This window comes from Prionailurus viverrinus, chromosome F2, assembly GCF_022837055.1.
Source record: "Prionailurus viverrinus isolate Anna chromosome F2, UM_Priviv_1.0, whole genome shotgun sequence".
NCBI classification, from domain to species: Eukaryota; Metazoa; Chordata; class Mammalia; order Carnivora; family Felidae; genus Prionailurus; species Prionailurus viverrinus.
The window spans coordinates 10,613,247-10,627,325 of record NC_062578.1 but is presented as its reverse complement, the minus strand read 5'-3'; the positions used below and the strand labels follow the sequence as shown (position 1 = coordinate 10,627,325).

General features: G+C 42.6%; 1 protein-coding gene across 5 annotated transcripts in view; it reads left to right on the top strand.

The window, feature by feature from the left end:
• TOX (thymocyte selection associated high mobility group box) overlaps nt 1-14,079 on the top strand; it is a 308,315-nt gene that overhangs the window by 145,787 nt on the left and 148,449 nt on the right. For 2 of the 5 annotated variants that reach the window (XM_047842350.1, XM_047842354.1), the window contains exon 2: nt 13,737-13,802. In XM_047842350.1, the coding sequence (XP_047698306.1) occupies nt 13,737-13,802 (66 nt within the window). Of the gene's footprint in view, nt 1-11,918; nt 12,222-12,310; nt 12,333-13,375; nt 13,404-13,736; nt 13,803-14,079 lie in introns of those variants that run through there. The other 3 variants (XM_047842351.1, XM_047842353.1, XM_047842352.1) reach the window with 3 other exon arrangements.

The following is a 14,079-nucleotide window of genomic DNA, read 5'->3' as shown; positions in this document are numbered from 1 at the left end:
CACTGATTTTTCTCAGAGCTCTCAGGCTGCAACCGTGTAGCAGTTTTTTACGTGTAGTTTGAAGAGTTTATTTTGTTATTCGGTAGTTACCCAGAGCAACTGTAGCTCCAAAGTATATATGATACAAAGTGTGTTTATGCTAAATTCATGGAGTTGTAAGCATGGGATGATGTTCTTTATTCTTGTTTTGAGCACCATACCCAAAACACCAGGAACAGTGCCATCAGACCTGTATGAGTTGGGTAAGTTCGCTGCATTGAACAAATTATTTAGGCTATGTGTAAATGGTTTTTAAAATAGATGTATTAATTGATTTAGGATTTGAGCTACCTTTATTAGTTAAGTGAGTCATTTCATAGTTGATCTCATCTCATAGTTTCTCATGAAAATGGCCAAAACTTCAGGACACCTGGGTGGCTCAGTTGGTTAAGTGTCCGACTTCGGCTCAGGTCATGATCTTTCAGTTTTTGAGTTCGAGCCCCGCCTCAGGCTCTGTGCTGACACCTCAGAGCCTGGAGCCCACTTCAGATTCTGAGTCTCCCTCTCTCTCTGTCTCTCCCCTGCTCACGCTCTGCCTCTTTCTCTCAGAAATAAACATTAAAAAAAGAAAGAGGGAAAATGACCAAAACTTCAAACTCAACCCATTCTACACTAGAGTTTCTCTGAAACATGCTGTTCATATTGGACCCAGATAATTCTCTTCTAAGGGGGCTGTCCTGTGCATTATAGGACATACAGAGGCACCCTCGCCCCTAGCTGCCAGTCGGGACAGCAAAGTGGGGGAAGGGAAGGAAAGAATCCCCCCGACCCCGAGTTGAGAACCACTTCAATAGAAGATGTGGGTTGCATTGTATACCTATCATGGTATTATTAAATACGATGAGCACAGCTGGGGACAAGCAATTGAAAAAACAAAATCAAAACAAAGCTTGAATCCAAAAAAGATCCAAGGAAACGCTAACAGCCATCTAAATAATGGAATTGCTTAAACTATATGGTTGATGTGGTTGGCATTGCAGAAACCCTTTATTAAATGAACCTCACACCTTAAAGAATGTTGGACTGAAAATAATCTTCAGTGACTGCTAATGGATGAAATATAAAGATGAGGTATTGAGAAAATAGCAGATGCGTGAAGCCTCATAAGCTCTCCTAAAAATGCGTTCCCACAAGCCCTTCCCATTTCAACAATCAGACAGTGTAAAAACGCACTGTTTTAAAGAGTACAGCTTACAATCTGCATACAGGTAGGAATGTGCGTGTTTTGAGAAACTACGCTAGCTTTTGGAACCACTAATACAAACGTGTTATTACAAAGGCAAGATTCGTTGCCCGAAAATGGGATGCAGTGGGGGTATTGTAAATGATGGATTTTACATATTAGATGCAGGATATTTTCTTGTCCTGTGTCCAAAGAACTTCGTTGCCTAAAATTATGTGCAGCGGGCAATAGACACTATAATATAACTTGCTGAGGAAGGTCATGTTAGCTCTGAAGAAAAGGCAACAATGTTCTGCTTTTAAAATAAAACCCATCTTGGATAAGTTGATCTTGCTCCAATGTGTAGTTTACATCCTACTCTGACTTCCATACATATTTAAATTATTTGTTTCAAGTTGAATATCTTAAGAAACCTTGAAGGGTCTCTTGGTGACAAGACCCATATTTAAAATATGTACATTTTGCTCAGAACTGTTCAGAAGGCATTTCAAACAAAAAAAAAAATTGAAAGGACTTCATAGAACGTTAATATTAATTTGCTTAATGGTTATAAAAATGTATTATTCCAGAGTTTTTCGTAGCAAATATGAAATGTGCAAAAGGAATTAATAATGTAAAGTTTCTTACAGAAAGTGAAATAATAGGTTACAGAGCAGTAGAGATTACATAATTTCTTTGATGTGAGCATTATAAGGAACATTAACTGATTACTGACACAGCCTAAGTATCTAGCTGAGTTATGCAACTGTTGAACCAGAACAGAGATTGTTATATAGTTCCATAAAATACAATGAGTGATTGTTATCTTGTGGCTAATTTAATGCTTAAAGCTAATAAGCTATGAAAAAGAAAATGTTATGGGAAGCCTGTATCATTCTATATCTTACTACTGTAAATTTAGGTTTAACATTGCGTTTGTTAATGCCCAAACCATCTGAAATCTCCATTTTAAGACCGTAAATTCACCTGAAGCAAGTTTAGCGAATGTGGTATAATGTAGTTTCCCACGACTGGGTAATATTTTCTCTGTAAATTAAGAGAGGCCTTCATTGTGCTTTATACTTTCAGACAACTTCTCCTGCAATATTATGTGGCAGTTTTTAACATCGCTCCTCTACGTAATCGAAAATAACATAAATGAAAGCCAAATAAAGAACATTTCTGGAGAAGAATATTTTGTATACACACAGAGTAAATAAATACATACATATGTACAGAACATGTGTGTAGACACATATTTATGTACATATAGATATACACAGGATGCTCTACAAAGTTTTCATTTATTTGGTGATCACGCTATTTTCTTTTGTCTGCTCCATTGCTTTCCTCTTATCTAATATTTAAGGCGGGACTGTGCACTTACAAGTATGATGATTAACAAATAACATCTACATATCACTTTCTATGTTAAAGACCTCTTTCTTCCCAGACTAATTTAGGGCACATTCAGCCTGATTTTGCACTGTTTTCTGCCTATCGATCTTTTCCGACGAGTGACAGAAACAGTCCGTGAGGTGGAAATACCATAGTTTCCAGAATGTTGCACCGGGTTTATATATTTAGTACTTTGTAATTTATCATTCTTTTGGTATGTCTCATTTGAATCTGAAAGAACCACATGGAGGACGTCAAATTCTTGCTCTCATTCCCAAGACCAGTCTGCTAGGAAGTGTCTGAACCAGGACTCCTATCAGGGTCTTGTTTCAAACCCACTCCATGATGGAATCTCTCCTAAATTCTGTCCTATTTTGTCATACCTGCAAGGGAACAAGAGACCCTGAATTACTCACAAGCCACCTGGGGGGAAAGGAGAAATGGATCGCATTCTGTCTGCCAATCCAGTAGGCTTTTCATTAGCATGCTGGTGTAGATTTGGAGACGATTCAGAGAGCAAAATATTCACCAGCAACTTGACGTCAGCGTGAAAAAAACAAACCAGCTCGATCTGGAGCCACATGGGCACAGTCTGCTTACTGGAACTGGGCTTGCCTACGTGGTACCACGAAGATTTGAACTATTATCTAAGATGTCATAAAATAACCTTCTTTTCAAATTCGTCCAACTAGAGTGAGTGAAGAAACTTTGGTCCCTGTAGGACAGGAAGAAATGGAAAAACTCGGGTGTGATCTGGTTTACAGCAGCTTTTGTCCAGTGACGGTGGGCGGAGCAGTTGTTTTCATGGATAGGGAAATAACAGGAAGTGGAACGTGGAAAGGTATTCGAAACAGGGGATGACGGAAAGAAGTAGATGCAGGGATTTCTCGGCCATGCGGAAATCACGAAGCGACGATGGAAGATAGAGTGACCTAAGATACAGAACGGAATGAGGTTACAGACGCTGAGCTCTTGGCCTGGCCCAGGCACGGGCCCTTTAGACTGGACACAAGCCATAAACACCTACGGCTGTTCTCATCATGAAGGGCCTTGTGTTTGAAGCTAAGGAAGCTGAAATGTCCTTGAAAACTTCAGAGGGAGTGAAGAATTTTAAGCAGCGGAGGAGGAGAAGGAAGACCCATTTAGTGTCCCGACACTGGCACGGTCTAGGGTATCACGCAGCAAAGAGAGACGTAAGGGACCCACTTTGAGGATCTGCTGGACGCGTGTGTTGTGCTCAGCACTTCGCCGTATGGGTATGGCCTTCGTGGCAGCCCCATGACAGGGCCACTGAGGCTCACGGAGGCCACGTCTTCCCAGGTTCACAGCCACGGCGTGGCAGAGATGGGTCCCAAACGCCGCTCTGGATCATTTGAGTCTGTGGTTTTCATCACACACCTTCTGCCTCTGCCGGCTGCCCTGGGTCCGTTAGCACTGACCTTGGAATAGAGTATGTACTTCTAGGCGATACCCGCTGTCAGTAAGTGGGTATTGCCGCTGAAATCATAGAATAAAGCCTGCGGTCCTCATAGCCATTGAATTGGTTATGAGATTCATTAATTCTGCATTGACACCGGGATGCCTAGAACTTGCACGTTGGTCGAGTCTTTCCTTTTGCAAGGGTCTTCTTTTCCTTGAGCACACTTCTCCTGTTAGGGACTCTCCTGCCATCAGGCAGAATGGAATTGAGGCTCTGCTCTGCTTCTTCCAAGGTATTTAATTGTTTAGGGCTCCCTGTACTGATAAAGGACATGAATACTGCCTGCCTCACAGGGTCGCTGTCAGGATCAAGTGAGTGAATACATGCGTGCACCTGTCACACAGGAAGCATACAGCTAATGTTAGCTGCCGTTACCAAGACTGGGGCCTGGCACCTAGTAGGTGCAACATGAGCCTTTGTTGAATGAATGAATACATGAATGAATGAATACCCACCACATTTTATCGGGGAATGTGTCACTACCGTTGAATTTTAATGGAGCAAGAAGATCCCGTTGGAGGGTTTACCCACGTGGTCATATTTTCTTCTCGCAACTTTTCGACAAAAGAGCATCCGGTGGTGCCGTTCCAGAAGGGGAAACAAAGGAGACCAATCACTTCTCACCAGGCAGGATAAATAAGGTTTTGAGTAGAAGCAGGCATGCTTTTTCCAGCAACAGGACTTGTACATTCGGCCCTGACGTGTTTCTGGCAACATGTCATGCTATAAAAGGACATGGTCAAAAGGGAGGATGAAGTGTTTGGGAGAATGCTACCAAAAAAAAAAAAAAAAAAACAGTGAAATGAGAGTGCAGGACGATCTAAGGAGCGTAGTTTGAACTACTGTAAAAATTTTTTTAACGTTTATTTATTTTTGAGAGAGATAGAGACAGAGCATGAGCAGGGGAGGAGCAGAGAGGAGACACAGAATCCGAAGCAGGCTCCAGGCTCCGAGCTGTCAACACAGAGCCCAACGCGGGGCTCGAACTCATGAACCGTGAGATCATGACCTGAGCCGAAGTCGGACTCAGCCACCGACTGAGCCACCCAGGCTCAGTCACCCGACTGAGCCACCCAGGCTTCACCGACTGAGCCACCCAGGCTACTATAAACACGAAGACAATAAAAGAAGCTTTGGCATGGAGACCCTCTATGCCTTGGGAAGGGGACATCTTATGCATGAAGCCTTAAGCTAAAGCAGGGAAAATTATGCCCTAAGCTTTAGAAAAGTGTGGATAAGTCAGCCGGGAAAGTCACATGAGATCACAGATTAAATATCAAAGGAGGTTATGCAAAAATAGATGTAACTAAATAGTATTTGAAGATGTTAAAGAGAATTTAAAAATTATACTCCTTTTGATGCAACGAATGGAGTGACTTCCCAAGTTCCTTAAAATGAAAGATACACGCCAAATACAGCTTTGCTTCCTTTCACCATGGGCGAACCCGTTCTCAATAACTTGGAGGATTTGATCCAGCTTTTAGAAACGCCATCGTGTTTCTGTTTGGAAAACAGAAACTCTCAGGAACGTCAAGAAAATCAATGTCAAACCTGATGTCAAAAAGAAAATGGAGTGGCTATGAACTGAACTTCTCATATTTCTAATTGGTCAGGTTTGCCCTGAATATACCAAAATACATTTCAACACCTGTCCTACCCTTAGGAGATTTTCATTACCAAAAGTCTATTCCTGTAACATCATTGTTCTATTTTGCCACAATGTTATTTCCTGAGTAATAATAATAGGGAAGTGAGATTCTCCATCTTAATAATTCTGTACCTTCCTATTTATATTTTTATTTGGTACTGTCACTTTTAATTTCAAAATTATTCAATAATTGTTTGTCCTCAAATCTTTTTTGAGAAGTTTTCATCCCACTCAGTTGTCACTTACTTCTCTGTTAATCTTTTTTTTTTTTTATAAATCTGTCATTCAAGTGTCACAACTTTATCAGTGCTCTGAATTTATACCAGTCTCTTCCACTCTCCTTGCTTTGAGCTTCCCAGAACAGGTGCAGGATTAGGTACTGTGGGAAATGAGGTGAGAGCTGAAATGATGTGGAAATCAGTGAGCTTAGGGAAGAATTGCCAGCAAGTTTGAATGTACTTCTCAAATTGTTCTCTTACTGCATGGATTCAGAAAAATTTGTCTAAAGCCTGACAAGTCAAAGGAACGTTCTGAACCAATCATTTGAAACTACACCAGTTTCAACTCTAGTTTTACGGCTTTATGCTTTATAGAAATTCAGAAATTGCTTGGGAATTCATTTCAAAAACAGTGTTCCTACCTGGAATCAGAAATCATTGTTCCTAATTTTCTCCTATCAGCCACCTTGTGGAGGGAGGCCTTTTAGTAAAAACCAGAGATGTGTATCAGGCATGTTTTCAGTTGGTTGAACTTCTTTCCATTAAACTCATCAGAATGGACCTGGATTGATAGTTAAGCTTTTATCCACACATTCTTTGCTTTCTTAAATAATGCATTAAGGAAAGTGTATTGCATTGTGTTGAAAGTTTGGGGTTAAGGAAGGTTTCTAGAAACTCGCGTTTTTTTCTTTCAAACGGAGTGACGCTTTCATGATACAGGTCAACCTTTGTTCTTCTTTTTATGACTGTTTCATAAGATTGTTTCTGTCTTTGCACAGGAATTGAAAATAGAATTAATGATTCTTTTTTTATTTTTTTTATTTTTTTTTAATTTTTTTTCAACATTTATTTATTTTGGGGACAGAGAGAGACAGAGCATGAACGGGGGAGGGGCAGAGAGAGAGGGAGACACAGAATCGGAAACAGGCTCCAGGCTCCGAGCCATCAGCCCAGAGCCCGACGCGGGGCTCGAACTCACGGACCGCGAGATCGTGACCTGGCTGAAGTCGGCCGCTTAACTGACTGCGCCACCCAGGCGCCCCAAGAATTAATGATTCTTAAATAAGCTGTAATGGAAGCAGAACAAAGACGGGATCAGGCTAGTGGAGCACTGCACCTGAGCGCACTGTCCTACTGAGTACGACGGGCCACCGTCTTCGTCCCAGCTGCCCAGAAAGCAGAGCCTGTGCTGGGGGAGGGGGCTCGCACACTAGCACTGGGAGTACAAGCCCGGGGAGACACGCGTGAAGGGGAAAGGAAGCAAGACAGAAGTCAAGGAGGCAGGGATCGCAAAACATGACATTCCCAAGATGTTGCAGCTTCGCAACTAATCACTGCTGGTTGCTGGGCATGAGGGACTTCTCTGAAGAGGCCACAGGGAACGCCATGGGGCAGTCGTCTCCACTGGGACCAGTTTCCCACGCACACTGGGGATACGTTATCCGGCCAGCTGCACAGACTCTGTGGAAAGCAGAACTACTTTGGCTCCAGCCCAGGTGCAGAGCCACTTATGTAAGTTGGTGCCAGGCTTGGGGCACCTCAGCCTCTAGCCCTGGTGGCAGCGGAGGTGATATGGCTGAGGGCTTCATGACTCTGGTGTCAGCCATTCCCGAAAGCAGAGTCCAGGGGCCAAGGCCTGACGGTCAGGCAGGTCCTGTCTGTCAGGATTGGATCCATCACGGACAAGTTACTTAACTCCTTTGTGTCTCACTTTTGTCATCTGTAAACCGGGAGTCATAATAGTCACCATAATACGAGATAATTACAAAAACTAAACACCTTGATGCCTCTGATGTGATTAGAAAGTGCCTGCAAAGGTTAAAAATAGCTTGAGCCATGATGGCATCATTATGTGAAGTATGGAGCCCATACTTACATGGACATACAGTGTTCGAGCGAGTTACAAGTTTATGCATAACATCAGTATTGAAAATTTCAGCTACCAAAAGTAACAAAAGAGACGTGGTGTATAAAACTTCCTCCGGATAAATCTATCACTGGGACAAAAACGAGATCTAAATTCAGTTCCAACAGCCAAGCTCCAGAGTCTAAGTTCTGGGCACAGTGTTTTACTTGTGGGTATAGGAGCCCCTCTCCCGGCCTCCAGTGGCCCAGTCTTCCCAGTGGCCTCGCTATGCCCAGATCCTATTTCCTCTCCATGCCTTTCAGATCTGCGGCAGGGTGTTGACCACTCAAGTTCAAGGGACGGGCGGCTGACGGAAAGGGGTTTCTCTTTCCTGTCTCAGCTCTGTGCGCTCTCGGGCTCTCGGGCTCGTCCATTCGGAGCACCAACGAACGGAGCAACTCTGCTTTCTTTCCGTGGGGTGTTGCCAGCCCGTGCTCTGCTGGTCTCCCTTCCTTTCGGTATCAGCCACTTTTCCGGCCCTTGTGCTCCGTCGGTTTCACTCAGCCTGGCTCTGCATGGAGGCATGTTGCTTTAGACTATCTCGCATCAACACAGCCAGCCTTGAAGCTAGAAGCTAGAAGCCAGATAAACACAGATTCCCTCTCCAGTGTCTCCTGACCTTCTTCCTTGAGGATGAGAGGATGTGTAGTAAGTGTAGGAGTTTGCCTGGCTCTGTTTTCCTTGGATGCATTCTTACCGTGCGTGGGAACAGCAGAGGTAACTATATGCTCATGTGTCCTTTATCGCCCTTCCCGTTAGCTTTGCTTCCATGAAACAACAAAAGTCGTTGACTTCACTGCCCAAACCGTTATTTCTTTCATTATAAAGCAAGCGGGGAAAAGAGGACTTCTAATCTTCTGTTGAGTCAAGCAACACAGAAATAGATATTTTATTTTGAGGATATTACCCCATCTTACGATTTATTATAATGCATCTTCTAAGAAATGTCAAATTAACTCTCTGCTATGAGCATTTCTACTTTTAGCTCTTTAAAAAAAAAAAAAACAGAGTATCAAATATTCCCTCAGAAAACACCCAGAGATGTAAGGTTTTCCCTTTTATAGGCGATACAATGTGGTACTGTTTCATGAATTCCATGAGGTTCTCCACCCCCCCCCCCACCCAGCAGCAGTTTTCCCGGTTTCCTCTAATGGTTTCCCTAAAAAGATCCCGTTTCCTTTACCAGTGCCAACGACTGATTTATAGTTCACATGCTGCCTTTGATTTTTCTGGTTTTAGTGGTTTGGGTCATCTAATATTGCCCAGTTTTGCTCATCATTTACTATGTTCAGGCAATGTTGGATGTCTGCTTTCAGCTTTTAAATAGAAGAAATAATAACTACCTAGTTTGAAAAGCTCTTTGGGATTATGGGTTTGGTTAATATCCTCTAAAAACAATTTCAAAAAACTGTAGTAGAAGATTATAAATGACTTTTTATGTGATTGCATCCCCTGGTGCTTTGAAATAAAAACACAATAAAGAGTATAAAAGCACTTGGTCAGAAAGGCTAATCCTGAGTTGATGTCATTTACATTTAGATTTAAATAAGTCAGCCTATTTATTCTTTCCGACTTTGCTTCAGGTTTTAAATTGAGAATCCGTGGAAATTAAAAGTCCTACCTAGTTTGCTCAGATATATTTTGAAAAGTTCTAATGCCTGAATTCAGTTGACTTCTAAGCATAATAACTGTGATAAACATAAGGAGTGAGGCAATGTAACTAGTTATTTTTAGTGAAACAATGTTATTGTAACAATTATTAATAATGTTCATCTACTGTGTGGTCCAGGTAAAGCAAAGCAAGGTCACTGATGTAATAACACACACTGCGCCTTCGAGATCATGGAGTATGCAAATAAGCCATAGTCTACAACTACGTATGTAGACTACAACTACAATAGTCATAGAGTCTGATCCCCCATTTTTATGCGTGATGGAGTATAAAGCAGCAGGTCATAGTGGAAGACTCTTCCATTAGGAATCCAGACCTTGATTCTGGTTCCAGATGAACCATGTGACCAATAGAAAGGCAGTTTCTCCAATCAGGATGTCTTTGGGGATCTTTCCAAGGCCAGAATTCTAGGGCTCTATGCACCATAATTCCACTTCAGATGGCAAGTGGACGGACATGTGCCCACTACACGAGAGGACGCCCTCTAAGAATGGTGCATCTGCAGAAGGCCTATTGAGATTCCTGGAACCAGCTCCTGAATAGGATGTGGGTGGGTGGGTGGGGGCTGTGAACAGTACACGGATGACCTTAACCTGACGGGGTGTGCGTGGACAGGGGCGGAATTGGGGGGAGGATGGGATCATGGCTTACTGTTCTTCCTGTGCCCAAGAGTGGGTCCAACCGCAAGGAGAATGGCTAAGCATGTTCCGACACACATACGTATTTCTGTTTGGCAACTCAAAATTCTTCAGAAAGAGGGCATCGACTCATTTATAGCCAGGTCTCTTGATTCTCGGGCAATCTCTCTGTTTTTGAATTCTACAAAACTCTTGAGGAAGAACTACAGCTAGCGTTTGAGTAATGGGCTTCTAGCTACTTCTGTACGTTTTTTTAAGGGCTTCTGCTCCTAAAGTAACCAGTTTTAAGCCACTGCAGAACTATGAGCTGACCCCATTCCAAAGCCTTGAAGCCGTTCTCTAAAAGCTAAATCTTATTTCTCTTGTCAAGTGATCACCTCCTCTAGGGAAATGAGGGGTGTAAGAAAGTACCATGGGTGTAAGAAATATTTCAGCAGTGAAAAGGGAAGAAAGGTGTTCTGGACAAAGAGGTGTGAACGTGTGTGGGACACAGTGAGGCACAGGGAATGGATGCAGTGAGTCCAGAGACTCTGAGGGCAAAATCAACATGGCTTCTGTTCGCCTGGAAAGCAAGCATACCGTGAAATAGATGTCATCCCTTCATGCATTTTTACCTTGCGAGTCCTCTAAAAATAAGCCTTCAGAGCCTTTCAGTTAGGGTTCACCGGCAAAACAGAACCAACAGAATGTGTGATTTATTATAAGAAATTGTCCCAATCCAAAACTATAGCGGGGAGGCTGGAAAGGAGAGCCAATGGCACAGTTTCAGTCCCAAAGCTGGTAGGCTTAAGACCCAAGGAGAGCGGATGTTTCCATTCAAGTCTGACAGCAGGAAAAGATGGTTGTTCCAGTTCTGTCAGCCAGGTAGGAGGAACTTCCTCTTACTCTGCAGAGGGTCAGCCTTTCTGTGGCTTTCAACTGATTGGATGAGGCCCACCTGCGAGAGGGAGGGTGCTCTTCTTCACACATTCTACCAATCCACATGTTAATTTCACCCAAAAGTACCCTCCTGGACGTACCTGGAATAATATTTGACCGAGTATCTGGGCGCCCTGTGGCCCAGTCACGCTGGCACAAAATAAACCACCTCTCGGCATTGTAAGGGTTACTTATAAACATCTGAAGATATTCCACCAGCCTGATCCCTATACTGGCAGCTCACTGTGCCTCTTGTGTTTTTGAAAGTCTCACAATGCCACAGAAATTCCGGACCGTGTCTCAACGTGGAGATGTTGCCAACACTCTGCTTTGATATGGACACTATTTTCAGGATCGGTAGCTAACTCGTTAGAATTCCGAACAATTTCTATGTTCTGGTGGTTAAGTGCATGTGCTAGAAAGCCTGGCTTTGAGTTCCAGCCCTTGCCTCTTAAGAGCTCTGTGACCTTGGGCATCTAGCTTAAATCCTCTGTGCCTTTGTGTCTCCTTTTGTAAGGTGTGTGTAATAATAATACCGAACTCGTGGTTTGTTGTGTGATGGAATCAGTCAATGCGTGTGAAGCTACAGGCAGGTTATGGGGGCATGGAATGTACTCCAAAAAATAGTTATCCCCACAGTCACATACCTTTTGTTGTAAAATGCTGTTTCAGCCTTGGCTCAGTGTTGCTTAAGCATTGGTACTTTTTGAGGAAAGAGTCCTTATCAAGAGCAGTAACGTTGAATACACTCAATTAGCATACGCTTTGGATAGACTAAAACCAAAACTTCAAAGCCTTCGTTGGCTTGAGAACGACACCAGATTTAGAAAATGAGTTAGAGAAGATGAAATAGAAAGTAACACATTTATAGAATATGCATAGGCTGTGGAGTATTTGATGCACTTCACTACTTCTGTGCAGTTTAGTTTGTTATAGTCAGAGAAACTGTCCATATTTTAAATGGTTCTTTGGCATCTTCACATAAAAAACATTTGCAAACAAACCAACAGTGGGTGGGGGTGAAATGCCGAATGATGCTTTTTGTCGGGGCCTGAGTTGTTAGCAGAAACAGGTGGATTGATTCGGGCTAGACTATCTTTGGGTTGAAGGCATTCACCTGACTGATGGAAATGCAACCTTGGGTAAGTCACTTGGACTCAGGGCTCCTGAGCCAGATGACAAAGTCACCAAATGTCTCGCTAGTCTTTTCTCGGTGTGCTATTTCTGACCTGTCCTAACAACCACATCATTCAGTAAGTGATTTCGTATCTGTTTAGATAAGTTTGTTCACATAACATGAAATATATTTTCAGGGTGATGTGTGAGGAGAGCCTTTGGTTCCTTGAACTCAACCTCGTGAGTGTTTCGCTGTCTGTAGGGAGGTCTTTCCTTGCCGATGTGAATCTTCAGGGCACCTAGTGCCCTAGAGTATGGTTCGGGGTCTTTGGCGTGTTCCAGTGTTTGTACGACCCTCTGGATGCTGCTGGCAGCTCATTGATGGTGGAATGCGATGTCTATAACACAGTTTTCTCTTTCTTGATGATCTATAAAATGTGCCCATATTACCATGTACTTGCACCTCCATCAATACCATTATTCTGTCTTCACAAGTAATTTTTCAGATTGAGACTTGAAAAGTTCCCATGTCTGAAATTAGTCTGGCAAGGAGAGTGTATTCAGAGTCAGCTCTTTGAAGCTGGCTGTATTAGCCCACTTGATTATTTCCTAGGGGAAATTCTTCTTCTAACTAAAAAAAGGAATGCTTTGCCCATTTATCAAATGACTGAAGATAGCTGGGGATTAAGTTGAATGGAATGATTACTGCTTTCGAAAACCCAAATAATGAAAAGTATGTTGTTGTTATGTCACTGTTGCCTGAACTGTTCGACAGTCCTGCAGTTTGTACTACCCCATGAATTTCCCCCTCCCTTCTTGTTCCTACATCGTAAATTTGTGTATGAATTTCTATGCCTTCGTAATACTTACATGAAGCCTCTATGTCTGCAAGACTTGAGAGAGGAATGTTTGAACCATGGAGCTTGTACATGTTCACGGTGACTCACGGTCGTTATCATTCTCAGCCATGGCTGTGGTGCCACGTGCTCTTTGTAAATATCATAAAGGTAAAAATGTTCATCATCAGGCGATTGGGATGAAGCGAGGTTGGGTCTGTTCTGAAAACTCTGCCCCTTTTCGCTTTTGAGAGCTAGACTCCGAACTCCCTGAGCTGTGTGCCTCGGTGTACTTCCCATTATGCTTCTCTCCCAGAAATCAGGCCGTTCGTTTAATACTGCATCACGACCGAACTGCAGTACGTAGACATGGTATGCAAAATGAGCCATTTTTGTTTTAAAACAGATTGCAGATGAAAGGAAACCATTCATTTCTTGCTTGCTTGCTGTAATTACTAGAGCGCTAATTACTCCAAATCACTGACATCCAGGGTCAGGAAGGATGACAACAGAAACATCAAAGAAAAGACGTGTCTCACTGGCGATGACAGATTTTCCGTATTCCCAACCACCCTGTTGTTTTTTTGTTGTTTTTTTTTTTTATGGCTACTGTTTTCCAGTTTGATGGTGAAAACAACAACAACAACAACAACAAACATGCACACAGTCAAGATTGCTGAATGTTTACTATTGTTTCATTCGCAGTTTGACGGTGAGAACATGTATATGAGCATGACAGAGCCGAGCCAGGACTATGTGCCAGCCAGCCAGGTGGGTTAATTAATCTTCTCTGCCTTGTTTCAAATTGTAATTAAACAAATTCAAAGAGTTGCCTTGCAAATGAGTAGCGCTATCAGTAACTGCCGCAATCAGGAATAATCATAATTTATAAACAAAGCATTTAAGCCTTGTTTCCAGTTAATGAGATAGAGCTGATAAAACACGGGAGTTGGCATTTGTTGAAAGATACTACCTTGTTTCCTCTCCAGAATGGCAAGCAGCTGTTTTGCCAGCATGATCTTTCCTAAACAGTTGTTTTACCTTTAGG